The sequence below is a fragment of the Aquarana catesbeiana genome, linkage group LG03, assembly GCF_042186555.1.
Source record: "Aquarana catesbeiana isolate 2022-GZ linkage group LG03, ASM4218655v1, whole genome shotgun sequence".
Taxonomy (NCBI): domain Eukaryota; kingdom Metazoa; phylum Chordata; class Amphibia; order Anura; family Ranidae; genus Aquarana; species Aquarana catesbeiana.
Window position 1 is genome coordinate 673,345,660 of NC_133326.1, and position 17,941 is coordinate 673,363,600.

Here is a 17,941-nt window from a genome sequence, read left to right on the forward strand (position 1 = left end):
ACCTGCTCTGTGCAAGGGCAAGAGCGGCCCCAATCCTCCTCTTCTGGGGTTCCCCATCAGCGCTCCTGGCTCCTCCTCTTCTCAAGTGCCCCCACAGAGAGCCGCTTTCCATGGGGGCACTTATGTGGGCGCGCTCCCGAGTCCTGCTTCTGCGTCCATTGACACAGACAGCAGGACTCAGCCCCACCCCCTGGCTCCTGTGTCACTGGATTTAATAGACAGCAGCAGGAGCCAATAGCTCCTGCTGCCATCAATCTAGCCAATGAGGACCCAAGACAGCGTCTGGAGCTGCTGTGCTCGTCCCTGTTGCTGGAACGATTGGGTTCAGGTAAGTAAAAGGGGGGTTCTGGGGAGCTGCTGCACTACAGAAGGTTTTTCACTTTAATGCATAGAATACATTAAAGGTGAAAAACCTTGAGGGTTTACAACCCCTTCAAGTGCTGCGAAGCTAGACACTTATGCATTACAAGCATGCATTATTTAGAAACAAAGAGAGGGGTCTAAAAAGCTAAAAAATAAAAGTTAGGGTCAGCTCTAATTATTTCAGCAGTGGCTATCTAGTGTACAGAGGTAGCATTAGATGGCCTAGGGTCAGTAACAACCCTATTTGTGGAAATTGTACTAGACTACATGGCCAAATGTTTGTGGGCACCTTGCCATCAAACCTTTTTTGAGTTTGTTGAACATCCCTTATCAAAGCCATGTCTTTGGGAATTTGTGCCCATTCAGCCAAAAGAGGTTACATACTGCTGTTTGACAGGAAGACCTGGCTCACTATGTGCATTGCAATTCATCCCGAAGGTGTTCATTAGGGTTGAAGTCAGGTCTTTATGCAGGCCACTTAATTTCCTCTATACCAGATTCATCAAACCATGTCTTTATGGAGCTAGCTTTGTGCACAGGGGCACAGTCATGCTGGAGCAGAAAAGGCTCTTCCCCAAACCTCTATCACGCGTTGGTAAATTTACAATTTCCTAAAATATTTTTGTATGATGTAACTTTAATAGTGTCCTTCACTAAAACACCTGAGCTCTGGATGGGTGTCCACATACCCTTGCCCATCCTCTGCCTTTATTAGTACAGGAGACCAGCTGTAGTCATGTTAAAAGAAAGCTTAACTCAAAGTTGAGAGGCCAAATGTACAACTTCATAGAGGGTAATATGGGGTCCTCTACATGTTACATTTCTTTCTAAAATATTTCTTAATGGAGGACTGTATTTGTTCACTAAATCACTGATAGCTGTCAGCAGCACAAACAGTCCTTAAGACATTTTAGGGGAAACCTTCAACATGTAAGCACAGCTAACATTGCACTTATAAAAGCAGGTACTCAATAGTGCCAAATCTTATTACAGAACCCCAGCAATATTTTCTGTTTTTTGATACAATGGGGAAGGCTTAGAACGTTCATCATATTTTATTGCTGTTCAAGTCTCCACTGGTGAGGGCCATCATCACTATCTGTCATGGTGATTTTTTTTTTTTAACTTGGAAAGAAAGAAAAGGGAATTCCAACATTTTAGGAGGTCACCAAAACGAAAAGAAGCAGAGCAGATATTTGCCAATGAGAATACCTGTTCTGGTGGGACAGCAGTCAAACATGAAATTTCCCATTTGGGAGTTTTCCATTAATTTGCTGCCTTAGCTCTGACACAGGAAGTGCAAGAAAATCTCTCCAGTATGAACAATAATTGCATGTAAAGTCTGACAAAGGTTCTAATTCTTATTTATTCTACCCAGAAAGTTAAGTTCTAACTTAAGTTCATGGTGCCTGGAGGCTTCCTCGCTGTGCCAGTAGAGTGCTTGGAAAAATAAAAACTTGTATGATGGAGGAAGTCGACACTGCCTAGCCCATTCCACAATGCAGTGGTTAGTGCCTTTGTGACCTATCACTAGGACTGTGTACTGCAATTTTAAGAGCATGGCTAGCCCTATTGAAACACAAAATTAGTATTTACACTGCATCCTCAGGGACTCCAATGGTGTAAAGACAGTGGGGGGAACTTTACTAAAACTGGCAATGCAAAATCTGCTGCAGCTCTGCATAGAAATCAATTAAGCTTTGACAAAAAAAAAAAAAAAAACTGAAAGCTAATTGAACAAGCTGAAGTTAGATGCCGATTGGCTACCATGCACAGCTGCACCAGTTTTTGCACTCTCAAGTTTTAGTAAATCAACCCCAGCTTTCACTTAACACTCTATAAGTGCACTTACATTGTTTCGGTACTTGGAAGGACCTTCTCCCATCACACATCCCAATATACACATAACCTCCTTAACCACATACTGTATAAATCAATAACTAAAGCCTGCCAGTTCCAGGTTATTGTGATTAGTAGTGTGTTATCTGTAGCATATAGGCTTATTTCTGTCAACGTTTTTAGGACCTTCTAGTAATTTTTTAAATGAAGGCACGCTTGTGATTGTCAGGTTGAGAAGACTGCACCTACAGTGATTACTGAACAAATTCAGGAAAGAGGCTCATGTGCATAGTTAGTACTCAACAAACCACTTCCCAATCAAAGTGATAAACCTTTGCCTAATAAAATCAGACCTAGTCTTTTGTCAGTGATGCAGAAAATTATTGTCTTGACATCATATTCACTTTGCAGCAACCAGATCTTCTTCTTTCCTATTCATCTGTGGTTATCTCACCGAACTGCTACCCTTGCGGGTGTCACTATTGTTTGTGTCCCATTTTGGGAGCCTGCTGGAAATTGGCGTGCATCCAATAAGTCTTTATATTGCAGCTCAGGAGTAACCATTTGAACACAACGACTACGAATGTAAGGCTCAAGGTCTTTCCTTATGGCCCAGCCTAGGATTTTCTCCTGCCCAAATTGAAACGGCTTAATGGCATCTTCCTTAATGTCCTCTGCCCTTACTGGCTGCAAATCCTCAAGACAGAGTTCACCTAACTGCTGCCTCCTTTCTCTCAATCTCATAACCTCATTATCCATCTTTTCTTTGCCAAACCGTTCCACCTTGTCCCAGAAGGTTCGGTTAAAATACTCATAGAGGTACCAATCTAGAGTATTCCATGCACGAAGCTTTTTTACTTCCTCTGGCTCCAGGGGTCTGGAAGACCCACGAATGTTGAGTTTAAAGGTGACCACATCATCCAGATCCCAACACAGCTCCTCTTTCAGAAGAACCATTGATTCATCAAAATATTCTGCCAGTAGAACCAAGTTGAATGTCCCCTCCACGGCCCGTGCTCCAGCTCTTGCCAGAGTCACTGTAAAAGGAGCATTGGGATTAAACCCCAAGTCAAACCATAAGAGGTTGCGAGCATAGTGGTTGGATCGCTCTCCTTCTCGATAGTAATGTGATGGATGGGAAATAAAAGCTTTGAAATGAGGTGCCTTCTTGAAGGCTGAAGATACAGAACGATAGTAGGAGAAAGAAGACTCGGCCATGGTTGCTGGATCTCGGAGGATCGTGAAGTAGAAGGAGTCTGTAGGCATAACCTTCCGAACCTACAAAATAAAGAAAAAACTCTTTATGTCTGTGAAGGTTCTCATTCATCCAGGTCATGGTAAAGCTAATAGAAGTTATTCACATTCAACCAGACTTGTTCTGTTAATATTGAAGATGCTTTACAACTTATTCAAGTAGTGTCTCCAGAAGTGAAGAAGCTGCCCGGATAAGCTGTGAAACACCTTCAACATTACAGAACAAGTTCAGCTAAATGTGACCATCTACTACTAGCTAAAACTGGTCTTAGAATTGTTGAAGATCAGTTCCAGTCAACAAGCAAACTTGTTACCAAGCTACTAATAGTACTATACTTAAAGCATAACTTTACCCAAAACAACTAGATAAAAAAAATAATGTTCTTTAGCAAGGAACATACATTCCATATTATTACAGTGCATCCTGAAAGTATTCACAGCTCTTCAATTTTTTCCACATTTTGTTATGTTACAGCCTTATTCCAAAATGGATTAAATTCATTATTTTACTCAAAATTCTACAAACAATACCCCATAATGACAAATCAAAAGAAGTTTGTTTAAAATCTTTGCAAATTTACTAAAAATAAAAAAAAGGGAAAAAAATCCCATGTACATAAGTATTCACAGCCTTAGCTCAATACTTTGTTGAAGCAGCTTTGGCTCCATCGGGTTGGATGGGATGTGTCGGTGCACAGTCATTTTCAGATCTCTCGAGACATGTTCAGTAGGGTTCAAGTCTAGGCTCTGGCTGGGCCACTCAAGGACATTCACAGAGTTGTCCTGTAGCCACTCCTTTGTTATTTTGGCGGTGTGCTTAGGGTCATTGTCCTGTTGGAATCTGAACCTCACCCCAGTCTGAGGTCCAGAGCGCTCTTGAGCAGGTTTTCCTCAAGGATGTCTCTGTTCATTGCTGCATTCATCTTTTTCTTGATCCTGACTAGTCTCCCAGTTCCTGCTGCTGAAAAACATTCCCACAGCATTATGCTGGCCAGGTAATGAGCAGTGCCTGGTTTTCTCCAGGCATGACACTTGCAATTCAGGCCAAAGAGTCCAATCTTTGTTTCATCAGTCCAGAGAATTTTGTTTCTCATGGTCTGAGAGTCCTTCAGGTACCTTTTGGCAAACTCCAGGCGGGCTGTCATGTGCCTTTTAATAAGGGCTGGCCACTCTACCATAAAGGCCTGATTGGTGGAGTGCTGCAGAGATAGTTGTTCTTCTGGAAGGTTCTCTTTCCAGAGAAACGCCAAACTCTGTCAGAGTGACCATCAGGATCTTGGTCACCTCTCTGACTAAGGCCCTTCACCCCCGTTCACTCAGTTTGGCCAGGTGGCCCGCTCTAGGAAAGGTCCTGGCAGTTCCAAACTTCTTCCATTTATGGATGATGGAGGCCACTGTGCCCATTGGGACCTTCAATGCTGAAGAAATTTTTCTGTACCCATCCCCAAATCTGTGCCTCCATACAATCCTGTCTTGGAGGTCTACAGACAATTCCTTGGACTTCATGGCTTGGTTTGTGCTCTGACATGCACTGTTAACTGTGGGACCTTATATAGACAGGTGAGTGCCTTTCCAAATCAATGATCTGTGGAAACAGGATGCACCTGACACTCTTTTGAGTGTCATGGCAAAGGCTGTGAATACTAATGTACATGGCATTTTTCCCTTTTTTATTTTTAATAAATTTGCAAAGATTTTTAACAAACTTCTTTCACATTGTTATTATGGGGTATTGGGGGTTATTTACTAAAGGGCAAATCCACTTTGCATTACAAGTGCACTTGTAAGTGCACTGAAAGTGACCTTGGGAGTAAAGTTGTTGTAGATCTGAGGGGAACATGCAAGGAAAATAAGAAACAGCATTTTAGCTTGCACATGATTGGATGATAAAATCAGCAGAGCTTCCACTCATTTCAGGTCTACCCCTTAGATTTAGAGCAACTGCACTTCCAAGTACACTTGTAGTGCAAAGTGGATTTGCCTTTCATAAATAACCCCCATTGGTTGTAGAATTTTGAAAGTCTTGCAGCTGAGTTGGGAAGACTTGTTGGGATGACAATTGTAGAAAGGGAGGATTTACCTCACTTTGCAGAGATTTTCCCTTGCTTCCTAAAAGACTGACAGGCTAATCATTTTTACTAACCATAACCATTTAATGATTCCCTACTTTATCCAAAACTAGATATAAAAAAAAAAAAAAGTTATGGCTTTAGATATACTTAGATTAGTAACGAATTCTGATTTGTGTTGTGTTAAGAGCTGCATCACTTTTCAAACTACAGAGTAGACCTTTACCTCTGGGAGGTTGAAGCGCATATGGTGACAGAGGACGTCGTACTGAGGCCTGTTTGGGGAGTTGATGCCTTTCACCCGGCGAGAGTGGAAGAGATTTGGGTAGTTGAACTGATACTTGATTGGCAAAGCAAAGAATAACCCATGTTTGTCCCCATATCGGTGCAGGAGGTTCAGTATGGTGCTTCCAGCCGTCTTGTGAGTCTTCAGGAACACAATGTGCCTCTTAGGCTGACAAGTCCGTGGAAGAGATGGAGGCAGAGAAGATAAGACACGAAGGGTGGAGCTCTGAGAGGTCCTGACAATAAAGAAAGGATGGTCAATAATCATACTTATTATACAAGGTCATTACTATTCAACTCTATTTATTAGAAAATCTAATAATAAAACCAGATCTAAACCAAAATGTTTTTTTTTTACTTTAAATAGCCTAGGGAATTGTTAAAATCCCTGTCAGAGCATGTTTTGCTTGCGTAACATGTTAATGGTACCTTCAACCGACCCTGGAAACAGCTGGTATGTGCCTAGGGTTGGCATTTCTGCAGAGTTTTGGCCACACAAACTGGCTGCAGTTGTGTTGTCCCCAAAACGCATTGGCGGGTTTTATATGGCTTTTTTTTAAATCAACAATTAAAATGATCCTAGACTATTATCTTATTTTGGTCAGGCGCTCCTTTCTGAATTTCTATGGTAAATATGGGGCTTTGCCTGCAGAATGGGGGTCTGGTATAAGGAAAAAAAAAAAAAAAAAGGGAAGCTGGGCTGCTATTCATCCAGTTTGTATAAGGCCATAGCAGTGTTGCTGCATGGTGTTTTGCCGCCTCTGAATGGAGCAATTTATCTGTGGCTAAACTCCCCTTGTGTCTTAGGCCTCATGCATACTGTACATACAGTGACAGGCAAAAAAAAAAAAAACACACACACACATAAAATTCATGGTGTTTGCCCAAGCCTGAGGAGTAAAAGTTGGAATGTTTGGCATTTAGGAAGTATGCCATACACCAATGCACAGAAGCATCTGCATTTACAATATTACAGCTGTGTACAGCCATTCACTTGTATGGCAGGGTGTACACTGCACCGGCAGCTCAGGTGTGCTAAAAGGCCCAGAATTTTACGCTTTCCATATTTTCAGCCTCATATTGTCCCTGCATTGGTACTGGAAACTTGGGCAAAGTTTAACCTTAGTTGACTTTTTTCATGTAAAATGCCTTGAAAAAGTATTCATACCCCTTGAAATGTTTCACATTTTGTCATGTTACAACCAAAAATGTAAATGGATTTATTGGGATTTTATGTGATAGACCAACACAAAGTGGCACATAAATTGTGAAGTCGAAGGAAAATGATAAATGGTTTTTCAATTTTTTTACAAATAAATATCTGAAAAGTGTGGGGTACATTTGTATTCAGCCCCCCTGAGTCAATACTTTACAGAACCGCCTTTCACTGCAATTACAGCTGCAAGTCTTTTTGGGGATGTCACTAACCAGCTTTGCACATCTAGAGAGTGACGTTTTTGCCCATTCTTCTTTGCAAAATAGCTCAAGCTCTGTCAGATTTAATGGAGAGCGTCTGAACAGCAATATACAAGTATTGCCACCGATTCGCAATTGGCTTTAGGTCTGGACTTTGACTGGGCCATTCTAACACATTAATATGCTTTGATCGAAACCATTTTATTGTAGCTCTGGCTGTATGTTTAGGGTCGTTGTCCTGCTGGAAGGTGAACCTCTGCCCCAGTCTCAAGTCTTTTGCAGACTCTAACAGGCTTTATAAGATTGCCCTGTATTTGGCTCCATCCATCTTCCTATTAACGCTGACCAGCTTCCCTGTACCACAACATGATGCTGCCACCACTTTCACGGTGGAGATGGTGTGTTCAGGGTAATGTGCAGTGTTAGTTTTCCGCCACACATAGCATTTTGCTTTTAGGCCAAAAAGTTAAATTTTGGTCTCATCTGACCAAAGCACCTTCTTCCACATGTTTGCCACATGGCTTTTCGCAAACTGCAAACAGGACTGCTTAAGCCTTCTTTCAATGCCTTTCTTGCCACTCTTCCATAAAGGGCAGATTTGTGGAGTGCACGACTAATAGTTGTCCTGTGGACAGATTCTCCCACCTGAGCCGTGGATCTCTTCAGCTCCTCCAGAGTTACCATGGGCCTCTTGGCTGCTTCTCTGATTAATGCTCTCCTTGCCCGGCCTGTCAGTTTAGGTGGACGGCCATGTCTTGGTAGGTTTGCAGTTGTGCCATACTCTTTCCATTTTCAGATGATGGACTGAACGGTGCTCTGTGAGATGTTCAGAGCTTGGGATATTTGTTTTTATAACCTAACCCCGCGTTAAACTTATTTACAATGTTATACCTGACCTGTCTGGTGTGTTCCTTGGCCTTCATAATGCAGTTTGTTCACTAAAGATTCTCTAACAAACCTGAGGGCTTCACAGAACAGAACAGCTGTATTTATATGGAAATTAAATTACACACAGGTGGACTCTATTTACTAAGTAGGTGACTTCTGAAGGCAATTGGTTCCACTACATTTTAGTTAGGGGTATCATACTAAAGGGGAATGAATACAAATGCACGCCACACTTTTCAGATATTTATTTGTAAAAAAAAATTAAAAACCATTTATCATTTTCCTTCTACTTCACAATTATGTACCACTTTGTGTTGGTTTATCACATAAAATCCCAATAAATTAAATTTACGTTTTTGGTTGTAACATGACAAAATGTGGACGAATTCAAGATGTATGAATACTTTTTCAAGTCACTGTACATAAGTTCTGGAACCATAATGATGACCAATGGTAACATTATAGGTTGCAACTGAACATGACTATTTGCAAATAAAAATTTTAGATTGATTGGAGGCCAAGGGAGCATGGGACATTTCTCTTGTGGTAAAACACTCATGATTTATATAAACTGTTGACCAGAAATGTCCAGCAGAGTTTCCCACAGTAACTGATAACATTTCTAAGTCATCTTACTAAAGAAGAAAACAGGAAATCTAGATATATGCAGACAATGGGGTTGATTTACTAAAACTGGAGAGTGCAACATCTGTTGTAGCTCCGCATAGAAACCATAGCTCACAACTGTCCCTGATTTTGAAGGACTGTCCCCGATTTGGAACCAAGTCCCTCTTTCCACCTCATTTGTCCCTCATTTTGGTCTTAGCTATATGCTTGTATATAAAATACACTTTTTATCTTTTAAAAAAGGTGTTTCCCAATGCTAAACCTTGCATCCAATTTCTAAATGACTGCATTTGAAAATTTCACAAGACAATACAAAAAAGGAATAGTAGGGGAAGAAAGAAGAAAGAAGAAAGAAGAAAGAAGAAACTTGTGGGTTTTACTAATAATTTTTTTGTAGAATTGTCCTTTAAGGGGCATGTCATATACCTTCATACTTCTGCTAATAGGTGTCCCTCGTTCCAGTCTCAAAAAGTTGGGAGGTATATAGAAACCAATCAGCTTCCAGTTTTTTTTTTTTTTTTTTAAAGCTTAAAGCGGGATTCCGGCCAGGAAAATGTTTTTTTAAAATTCAGCAGCTACAAACACTGTAGCTGCTGACTTTAAATAAGTACACTTACCTGTCCTGGAAGCCCGCAATGTCAGCCGCCTGAGGCCGACCTGTCCCTCGGCTCTCGGGTCCCGGCACCGCCATCCTAGGTAAGGGAAACAGGCAGTGGAGCCTTGCGCCTTCACTGCCAATTTCCTACTGCGCACGAGCGAGTGACGCGGCGCTCTGTGAATGGCCCCGTGGTTTTCTGGAGACACACACACGTTCCCAGAAGGCAATGGGGCTGCTCACCGAGGAGCAGGACTCGCCGCGGAATAGGAAGAGGCAGATTAGGAAGACTGCCTAGCAACAAGGGTTCAGGTAAGTTTAAATTTTTTTTTTCCAAATGTTTTTTTTTTACATTTTTTTACGATTTTTCATGCTATTTTTTATTTTAAATTGAATAAGCTGAAGTTAGAAGTTGATTGGTTTCTGTGCACAGCTGCAGCAGATTTGGCACTCTCTAGTTTAAGTAAATCAGCCACAATGACTCCACTGTGGGTTTAGTTTTCCCATTTAAGACCATATGTGTTAAATGTGCTGGTGTAAGTATACATGGTCTTCATACGTCTGACAAGCACAAGTGATCTGATATTGGGGAATATGTATGAACAGGGATCTAGCAAAAAAAAAAAAAATCTAAATTTCAAAAGCAATCAATGAGCTTCCAGCTGGAATTTTTGGTACCCATCATTGTTATGAGCAAGAAGACATTTTTGACAGCCACTTACACCCCCCCCCCTCCCTCTTTTACCAGATTCCTCCTCATTGCACAGTTAGCGCCCCCCCCCCCCCCCCCCCCCAATTTACCAGACTTCCTCCTTTACTTTTCACAGCTAGGTCCTCATTTACCAGACCTTGCCCTCTATTATACAGTCAGTTTTTTGTTTTTTTTGTTTTTTTTTTTACACCAGACCCCCTTTCCATACTGTAGTTGGACCCTCTTATTTTCCAGAACCTCTCATTTATTCCACAACTAGAGCCTATAATATACTAACCCCCCCCCCCCCCCCCAGTCCCCATTTCTGGAGCTAGGCCCTCTCAATAACCCATGCCATCTAAGCACTGTCATTTACCCATTCCCTAGACAGGTCCCCTCATTTACAGTACGCTTGTCATATGCAGCCCCCTTATTTATCCCTGCCATACACAGGTACCCTCATTGACCCATTCTATAGACAGAACCCCCCCCCCCCTATTTACCCTGGCCATACACTAGCCTCCTCATTTACCCTGGCCATACAAAGCCCCCCCCCATTTACCTATCCCATAGACAGGCCCCCCTCATTTTCCTAATCCATGGGCAGGCACCCCCTCATTTATCCAGTGCATAAAGAGGTCCCCCAAATTACGCTTGCCATACACAAGCCTCCTCATTTTCCCATGCCAAACAAAGGCCCCGTCATTTACCCATGCTATAGACAGGCCCCCATATGACATACCAGTCTATCCAATTCTACAGCCAGCAATATACCTCCATTGCGTGCCACTTACCTTCCTAATTCCAATGTCAGGCAAACAAACAATTTCACCTCTTCCACGTTGACATCTAGCAACACTGTTCACCCACCAGCAACCTATTCAGCAGCAAGGCCTACTAATAGACTGTAATACTCCTCATTTGTCAGCTGCTTACCCTCCAAACCCATCATTTAAAATCCTGGTTCCCCATTTCAGCCAAAAGCAACTCTCATTTATCAGACCTTTACTCCTATTCCACAGTCTGGTTTCAATATTTCACAGCCAAGCCCCGTTATTTACTAGATCCTCTGCTATTTAAAGCCCAGTCCCTTTTCTATGCCAGGCCTTGCCCCCTATTCCACAGCCAGATCCCCTCATTTGCCATAGAAATACAGAAAGGAGCGCTCGTACAAAAACAGATTAAAAAAAAAAAAAAAAAAAAGGAGTCCAAAGATCATTTTAACTGTTGGTTAAACAAAAGGTCATATAAACATGTGTATCAGGTACAAAACAACTTCCCCTTTACCAAGGCTACAAGCATAAGCAAACATAGCCATAATGATGAAAATGCATGTCTAAATATGCATATGAATATATACGCCACAAAATCTAGAACATCACATAACAGACTTGTCCCATGAGCTTATTAACAGACCACTCTCCTTTTCCACAGCCAGGTTCCCTTATTTTCCTGAACACCTCTCTATTCCACATTCAGCATCTCCTATTTTACATACACCAGCCCCTATTCCACAGCCACGTTCCCCTTTTTAATAAGGGTCTCTCTCACACACACACACACACACACACACACACATTTTTCAACCACTTACCTCTCATTTCACCACCAGGCTCCCTTCTTAAGTAAGCAACATCCTTCATTTGCCAATGATCCACCACCCTAACCTCCTTTCATAGCAATGCCCTTTTATTCAGGTAGCATTACCCAACCAGTTTTGCCTCACCCCCTAGTTTATTAACCAGACTCCACCTGTATTCCACATCAAGTAAGCCCCTTCTGCTGGACAACAACCAATGTCTCTACCTACTCTCCAGTGAACTGCCACAAGCACACAACTAAATTTCACAATTTCACACCATGCCTGACTGAATTGAGCAATTGGCAGTGGTATAGGATATGCTCCTTTCAAGTCCAGAATCGGGTCATGGACTACATGAACAAAGAGTCCCACTCCCCATTTCACCTACTCCATTGGCAATCAGCAACTGCTCTCAAACTGTTACTCCATGTGGAGTGTTCAGTGCTGGTTCCAATATAGATCTGTACTGTTTTCTCTCAAGTCCATGCAAGTTTTATCCAGCGTTGAGCCCTGATGAAGGGGTAATGCTATTGCCCCTGAAACATGTTGGATGTTTTTATATGACCTTTTTTTACCAACAATTAAGGTTATTGGACTCATTTATCCAGTATTAGTCTGTTGTTCCTTTTTGTATTCCTATGGTTTGTCTGGGTGTCAAGACCAGGATCTGATACCACAACCTCTGCTGCATCCGGCAGTAGCTCTTCTAGCTGAGCCATCTGAGATGCTGGACGACGACGATGATGATGATCTCTTGGGGGAAGCTTAAGGGCAGCCACCCTATTGCATCACACCGCAGTGCTCCGCAGGTGCAGGGCGCTGCTGACTCCCCGCTGACTTTGAAAAGTTCCTTGGTGTGGGCCTTTTCCGACATGTTTGCAACCTATGTCTGAAGCGGAGCAAGCGTGGCCAGAACAGCAGCCGCTTGAGCACCACATGTTTTACCAGACATATGACGGCCTGCCATGCAGTCCGTTGGCAACAGCACTTGAAAAACTCACATCAAAGAAAAAGGCGGACTTCTCCTTGCTCCCAATCTGGGATCTCAAACCCTACTATACCTCCAGTCCTCTCGAAAACCTGCACTTAGAGGAATGAAGGTATAGCAATAGGTGTCCCAAGTACTTGCAGCCAATCTGCTAACAGTACACCACCAATTGATTTTAGCAGGCAAATTTCCCTATCCCAGTTGCTGAACCGTAAAAAGAAATTCGGTCTCAGCCATCCACATGCTCAGCATCTAAACGCTAGCTTGGCCAAATTGCTAGCACTGCAACTGCTGCCTTTTCAGCTGGTGGACTCTGCTCCCTTTCGTGAACTTGTGGAATGTGCTGTACCTCAGTGGCAGGTTCCAAAACACCATTTCTTTTCACGGAAGGCCATTCTAGCTCTCTACCGGCATGTGGAAGGCAATGTTTTGGCATCATTTGACAGGGGGGTCAGCAGTAAGGTTCATATTACGGCTGACTCATGGTCCAGCAGGCATGGGCAGGGACGTTACCCTTGCCTTCTCGGCTCACTGGGTAACTCTTCTGGCAGCTTGGAAGGATGCAGGACAGGGTTCAGTGTTGTTGGAGCTTGTTCCACCACCATGCCTCTACTGCAGATTTGTCCTCTGAACCAGCGGTGCTCCATAAGCATTCAAGGGGCTACGCAAGCAGTCAGGCTAAAAGATGCCATGCGGTGCTTGAGTTGGTCTGCCTAGGGGACAGGAACCACACTGGGGCAGAGATTCTGTCAGCTCTGCAGGGGCAGGCTCAGAGGTGGTTGATGCCACAGCAGCTTGAGCCAGGAATGGTTTATGCAACAATGGCACCAACCTTCTCTCTGCCCTCTGACAGGGACACTTGACCCATGTTCCATGTTTGGCACACGTCCTGAATTTGGTGATGCAGCGGTTCTTAAGCAGGTATCTGTGCTTACAGGATGTCCTGAGGCAGACCAGAAAAGGTCATTTCCGCCGGTCATACAATGCCAGTGCTCGGCTGGCTGACATTCAAAGGGAATGCAACCTGCCCACCAACAGCCTCGTATGTGACATGCCTACCAGGTGGACCTCAGCGTTGGCAATGCTGCAGCAGCTGCACACACAGCAGAGGGCCATCAATAAGTACCTGTGCAAGGATGGCACCAGGACAGGGTCAGGGGAGCGTGGCTTCTTTTTGCCACAACAGTGGCTACTGATCAAGGATGCATGCACTGTCCTGTCACTATTTGAGGAGCCCACAAGGATGGTGAGCAGCAACAATACATGCATCAGTGACACTGTCCCTCTAGTCTTCCTGCTGGAGCACACACTTCGTGGAATCATGGACAAGGCACTTGAGGCAGAACAGCGGGAGGAAGGCCCCCCTTTATCCAGATAGCATTCCTGCGGGCCCACCAAAAACACACAGGAAGAGGAGGAGGAGGAGGATTGCGTCAGCATGGATGTAGAGGATAACTCAACAGCAGTCTTCAAGGGATGGTTTTCAGTCCCCAGAAACCCAAGGAGTTGTACGTGGCTGGGAGGAGGTAGTTACGGATCATGTAATCCTTAGTGACCTAGAGGACTCAGAATTGAATGCCTCTGCAAATTTACGCTGCATGGCCTCCCTGATTCTGCAAAGCCTGCGAAAGGACCCTAGGATTCAAGGTATCAAGGAGAGGGATCATTACTGGCTGGCAACACCTTCTTGATCCACATTACAAGGATTGGGTTGCAGAACTCATCCTGCCTTTGCAGAGGGAGCAGAGGATAAAACATCTTCAGGAGGCCTTGAAAAAGGTTTGGGCAACGCATTTCCAGACCCTGGAAGGTTACCATTTCCTGGTGTTGGGCAATGCGTTGCTGAAGTTTCATTCAGTCAGAGGAAGAGCGGTGGAGAAGGTGGCCGTCTGACCGATGCCTTTAAACAATTTTTCAGTCCTCAGTGTCAAGGTCTGATCGGTTCAAGCAACCATCACCAGCATTATATGGGGCAGGAATATCTAGGGGAAAGAGCAGATTTGGAGACCTTTCCAACAGAGCATCCACTGGGTTACTGGGTCTTGAGGATGGACCACGGGCCAGAACTTGCTCAATATGCATTATAATGGTTTGGTCCGGTTGGTGAAAACACCGATTTTAAAGACACCTCATCCCAATGAACATTAAATCAAAGAAAGGCAGGGAGATAAGGGATGGGGGATTTTTACGGTGTCTAACATATACTTATGCACTTGACTTGTTATAGGTAAAAAATGTAATTTTTATTGACATAATAATTTTAAAAGAAAGGACACAAAATATACAAAAAATACAAACTTTTGGGTTGACAGTAAAAGATTGTATTCAATTGGTGGTCATCATCTTATACAGGTGGATAATAAATCGTAGCAAGAGATATTGCACATTAGCCCGACATGTTTCGCTACTTAAGCTTCTTTAGGGGATGTGCAAGAGACTTATTAAATTGAGACCACTAAGTAAACAGAAAAAAAACAGAGTTATAACAACAGTTTGAGGATCATTATAAAGTTTATACATACAGAGTGTCAATGTTGGTTATGAACCCAGTTGCCTATGAAAATTAGACACTTACCCCATGCAATGGTTACACCTTTAAACTGCCTGGCCGGTCCCCTGACTTGATCCCAGATACATCGAATCCGAGGGGGTCAATTTGGCAAGGTCATAGAGGGCTGATAGGGAGACACTAGGGGACATTAGGGTTGCCATGAAGTTAAAAAAATTTTTTTGATTAAATATATTGATAGTAAAGTTTGTGTGGAGGAATGGAGGGGAATTGGGAGGACTGGGGGAAAAGGACCGAATGAGGAAGAAAAGGAAAAAGGGGGGGGGGGGGAAGGAGGGGGAGAAAGGAGGAAAGGGGGGGGCAAAAGAGGAAAGGAAAGGTAGAAAAGGAGGGTAAGGGAGGGGAATGTGTATCTCTCAGTATAATAATAATATATAATTTTATACTCACACTGAATTCTATATTGATTCGATTATCTAAATGTCCATGAGGAACGATAGCGATTGAAGAGTTTTAATCAGGTTTTATGTAGATTTGGCTGCAGAGGCAGACTGGAAAATAATGATAATGGTAAGGGATTTTTATTTAAGATTCTTATTTATTTTAGAGGAAACAGGAGAGTGACAGGTTGTTTATTTAAATGAAATAAAAGTGCGGACAGTTGTATAGGGTGTTTAAGTTGTTCATTAACTTCAAGTAGCTTCAACAAATTCCCTGTAAAGAACAGGTGGAAGCGTTAGGAAATTCAGCCAACTGACCTGAATAGCTAACTAAGCAATTAAAAGTGAGTGAGTATGGTAGAAAGCAATACAGGTGACAGTGGGCACAGCTCACCGCACATGAATGCTCTTACAAGTATTTGTATTATAGCCGGCTTGACAGTGCCTAGCACCCAGATACAGGTGTGTAAGCACCACACCTAATAAATGGTAGTGTGAGCTGACAGTGTCCAAATGAAAGCAGATTAGTGCAGAGTTCCGGAGTAGTTTGAATGTGAGTTAAGGAAAAGGATACCTCCATAAATATGCCTATCTTACCTTGCTGCTCGCTGGTCACAGAGTGACCTTCCATCCCCCAGCAGGCCCATTTTCACGCCTGGCACTACCGGGCAGCTCCCAGAAAATCCCTTAATGGCTTGGCCATTTGGGATTTTTTACCCCCCTCGGGAACATCACTGCATGCCTTGGCGCCTCGGGGATTGGTTGGCGAGCCCTGTGCACGTCCCTGAACATTGGACGTGCGGGAGCCCTCCCCTCGCCGTATGGCTCCATGGGTAGTGTAGTTTAGAGGCTGGTAAGCGGCCCGGGTGCATGCGCACAGGCATCATTGCGTCCGCCTCGAGCCGGTGATGTCACACGCCGGCTCGTTGGAGGGCCGATATATACCGGCACGTCAGGCTGTCAGATCAGCCTGAGCCGGAGGGCGACACTCACTCTGTGACTAGCGAGCAGCAAGGTAAGATAGGCATATTTATTTAACTCACATTCAAACTACTCCGGCACTCTGCACTAATCTGCTTTCATTTGGACACTGTCAGCTCACACTACCATTTATTAGGTGTGGTGCTTACACCTGTATCTGGGTGCTAGGTACTGTCAAGCCGGCTATAATACAAATACTTGTAAGAGCATTCATGTGCGGTGAGCTGTGCCCACTGTCACCTGTATTGCTTTCTACCATACTCACTCACTTCTCTGTTAATTGCTTAGTTAGCTATTCGGGTCAGTTGGCTGAATTTCCTAACGCTTCCACCTATTCTTTACAGGGAATTTGTTGAAGCTACTTGAAGTTAATGAACAACTTAAACACCCTATACAACTGTCCACACTTTTATTTCATTTAAATAAACCTGTCACTCTCCTGTTTCCTCTAAAATAAATAAGAATCTTAAATAAAAATCCCTTACCATCATCATTATTTTCCAGTCTGCCTCTGCAGCCAAATCTACATAAAACCTGATTAAAACTCTTCAATCGCTATCGTTCCTCATGGACATTCAGATAATCGAATCAATATAGAATTCAGTGTGAGTATAAAATTATATATTATTATAGTGAGAGATACACATTCCCCTCCCTTACCTCCTTTCCTACCTTTCCTTTCCTCTTTTGCCCCCCCCCTTTCCTCCTTTCCCTCCCCCCTCCCTCCCTGCCCCCCCCCCTCCTTTCCCCCCCCCCCCTTTTTCCTTTTCTTCCTCATTCGGTCCTTTTCCCCCAGTCCTCCCAATTCCCCTCCATTCCTCCACAAAAACTTTACTATCAATATATTTAATAAAAAAAAAATGTTTAACTTCATGGCAACCCTAATGTCCCCTAGTGTCTCCCTATCAGCCCTCTATGACCTTGCCAAATTGACCAGCTCGGATTCGATGTATCTGGGATCAAGTCAGGGACCGGCCAGGCAGTTTAAAGGTGTAACCATTGCATGGGGTAAGTGTCTAATTTTCATAGGCAACTGGGTTCATAACCAACATTGACACTCTGTATGTATAAACTTTATAATGATCCTCAAACTGTTGTTATAACTCTGTTTTTTTCTGTTTACTTAGTGGTCTCAATTTAATAAGTCTCTTGCACATCCCCTGAGGAAGCTTAAGTAGCGAAACATGTCAGGCTAATGTGCAATATCTCTTGCTACGATTTATTATCCACCTGTATAAGATGATGACCACCAATTGAATACAATCTTTTACTGTCAACCCAAAAGTTTGTATTTTTTGTATATTTTGTGTCCTTTCTTTTAAAATTATTATGTCAATAAAAATTACATTTTTTACCTATAACAAGTCAAGTGTATAAGTATATGTTAGACACTGTAAAAATCCCCCATCCCTTA

At 43.1% G+C, this 17,941-nt stretch overlaps 1 protein-coding gene across 1 annotated transcript in view; it reads right to left on the reverse strand.

Moving 5' to 3' along the window:
- Positions 1 to 2,068: 2,068 nt before the first annotated feature.
- Positions 2,069 to 17,941, reverse strand: part of LOC141133481 (galactose-3-O-sulfotransferase 4-like) — an 84,364-nt gene continuing 68,491 nt past the window's right edge. Inside the window, exons 3-4 of the mRNA XM_073622875.1 lie at positions 5,752 to 6,046; positions 2,069 to 3,480 (exon numbers count right to left, since the gene is read on the reverse strand). Coding sequence (XP_073478976.1) covers positions 2,653 to 3,480; positions 5,752 to 6,046 — 1,123 coding nt within the window. The 3' untranslated portion in view covers positions 2,069 to 2,652. The remainder of the gene's footprint in view (positions 3,481 to 5,751; positions 6,047 to 17,941) is intronic.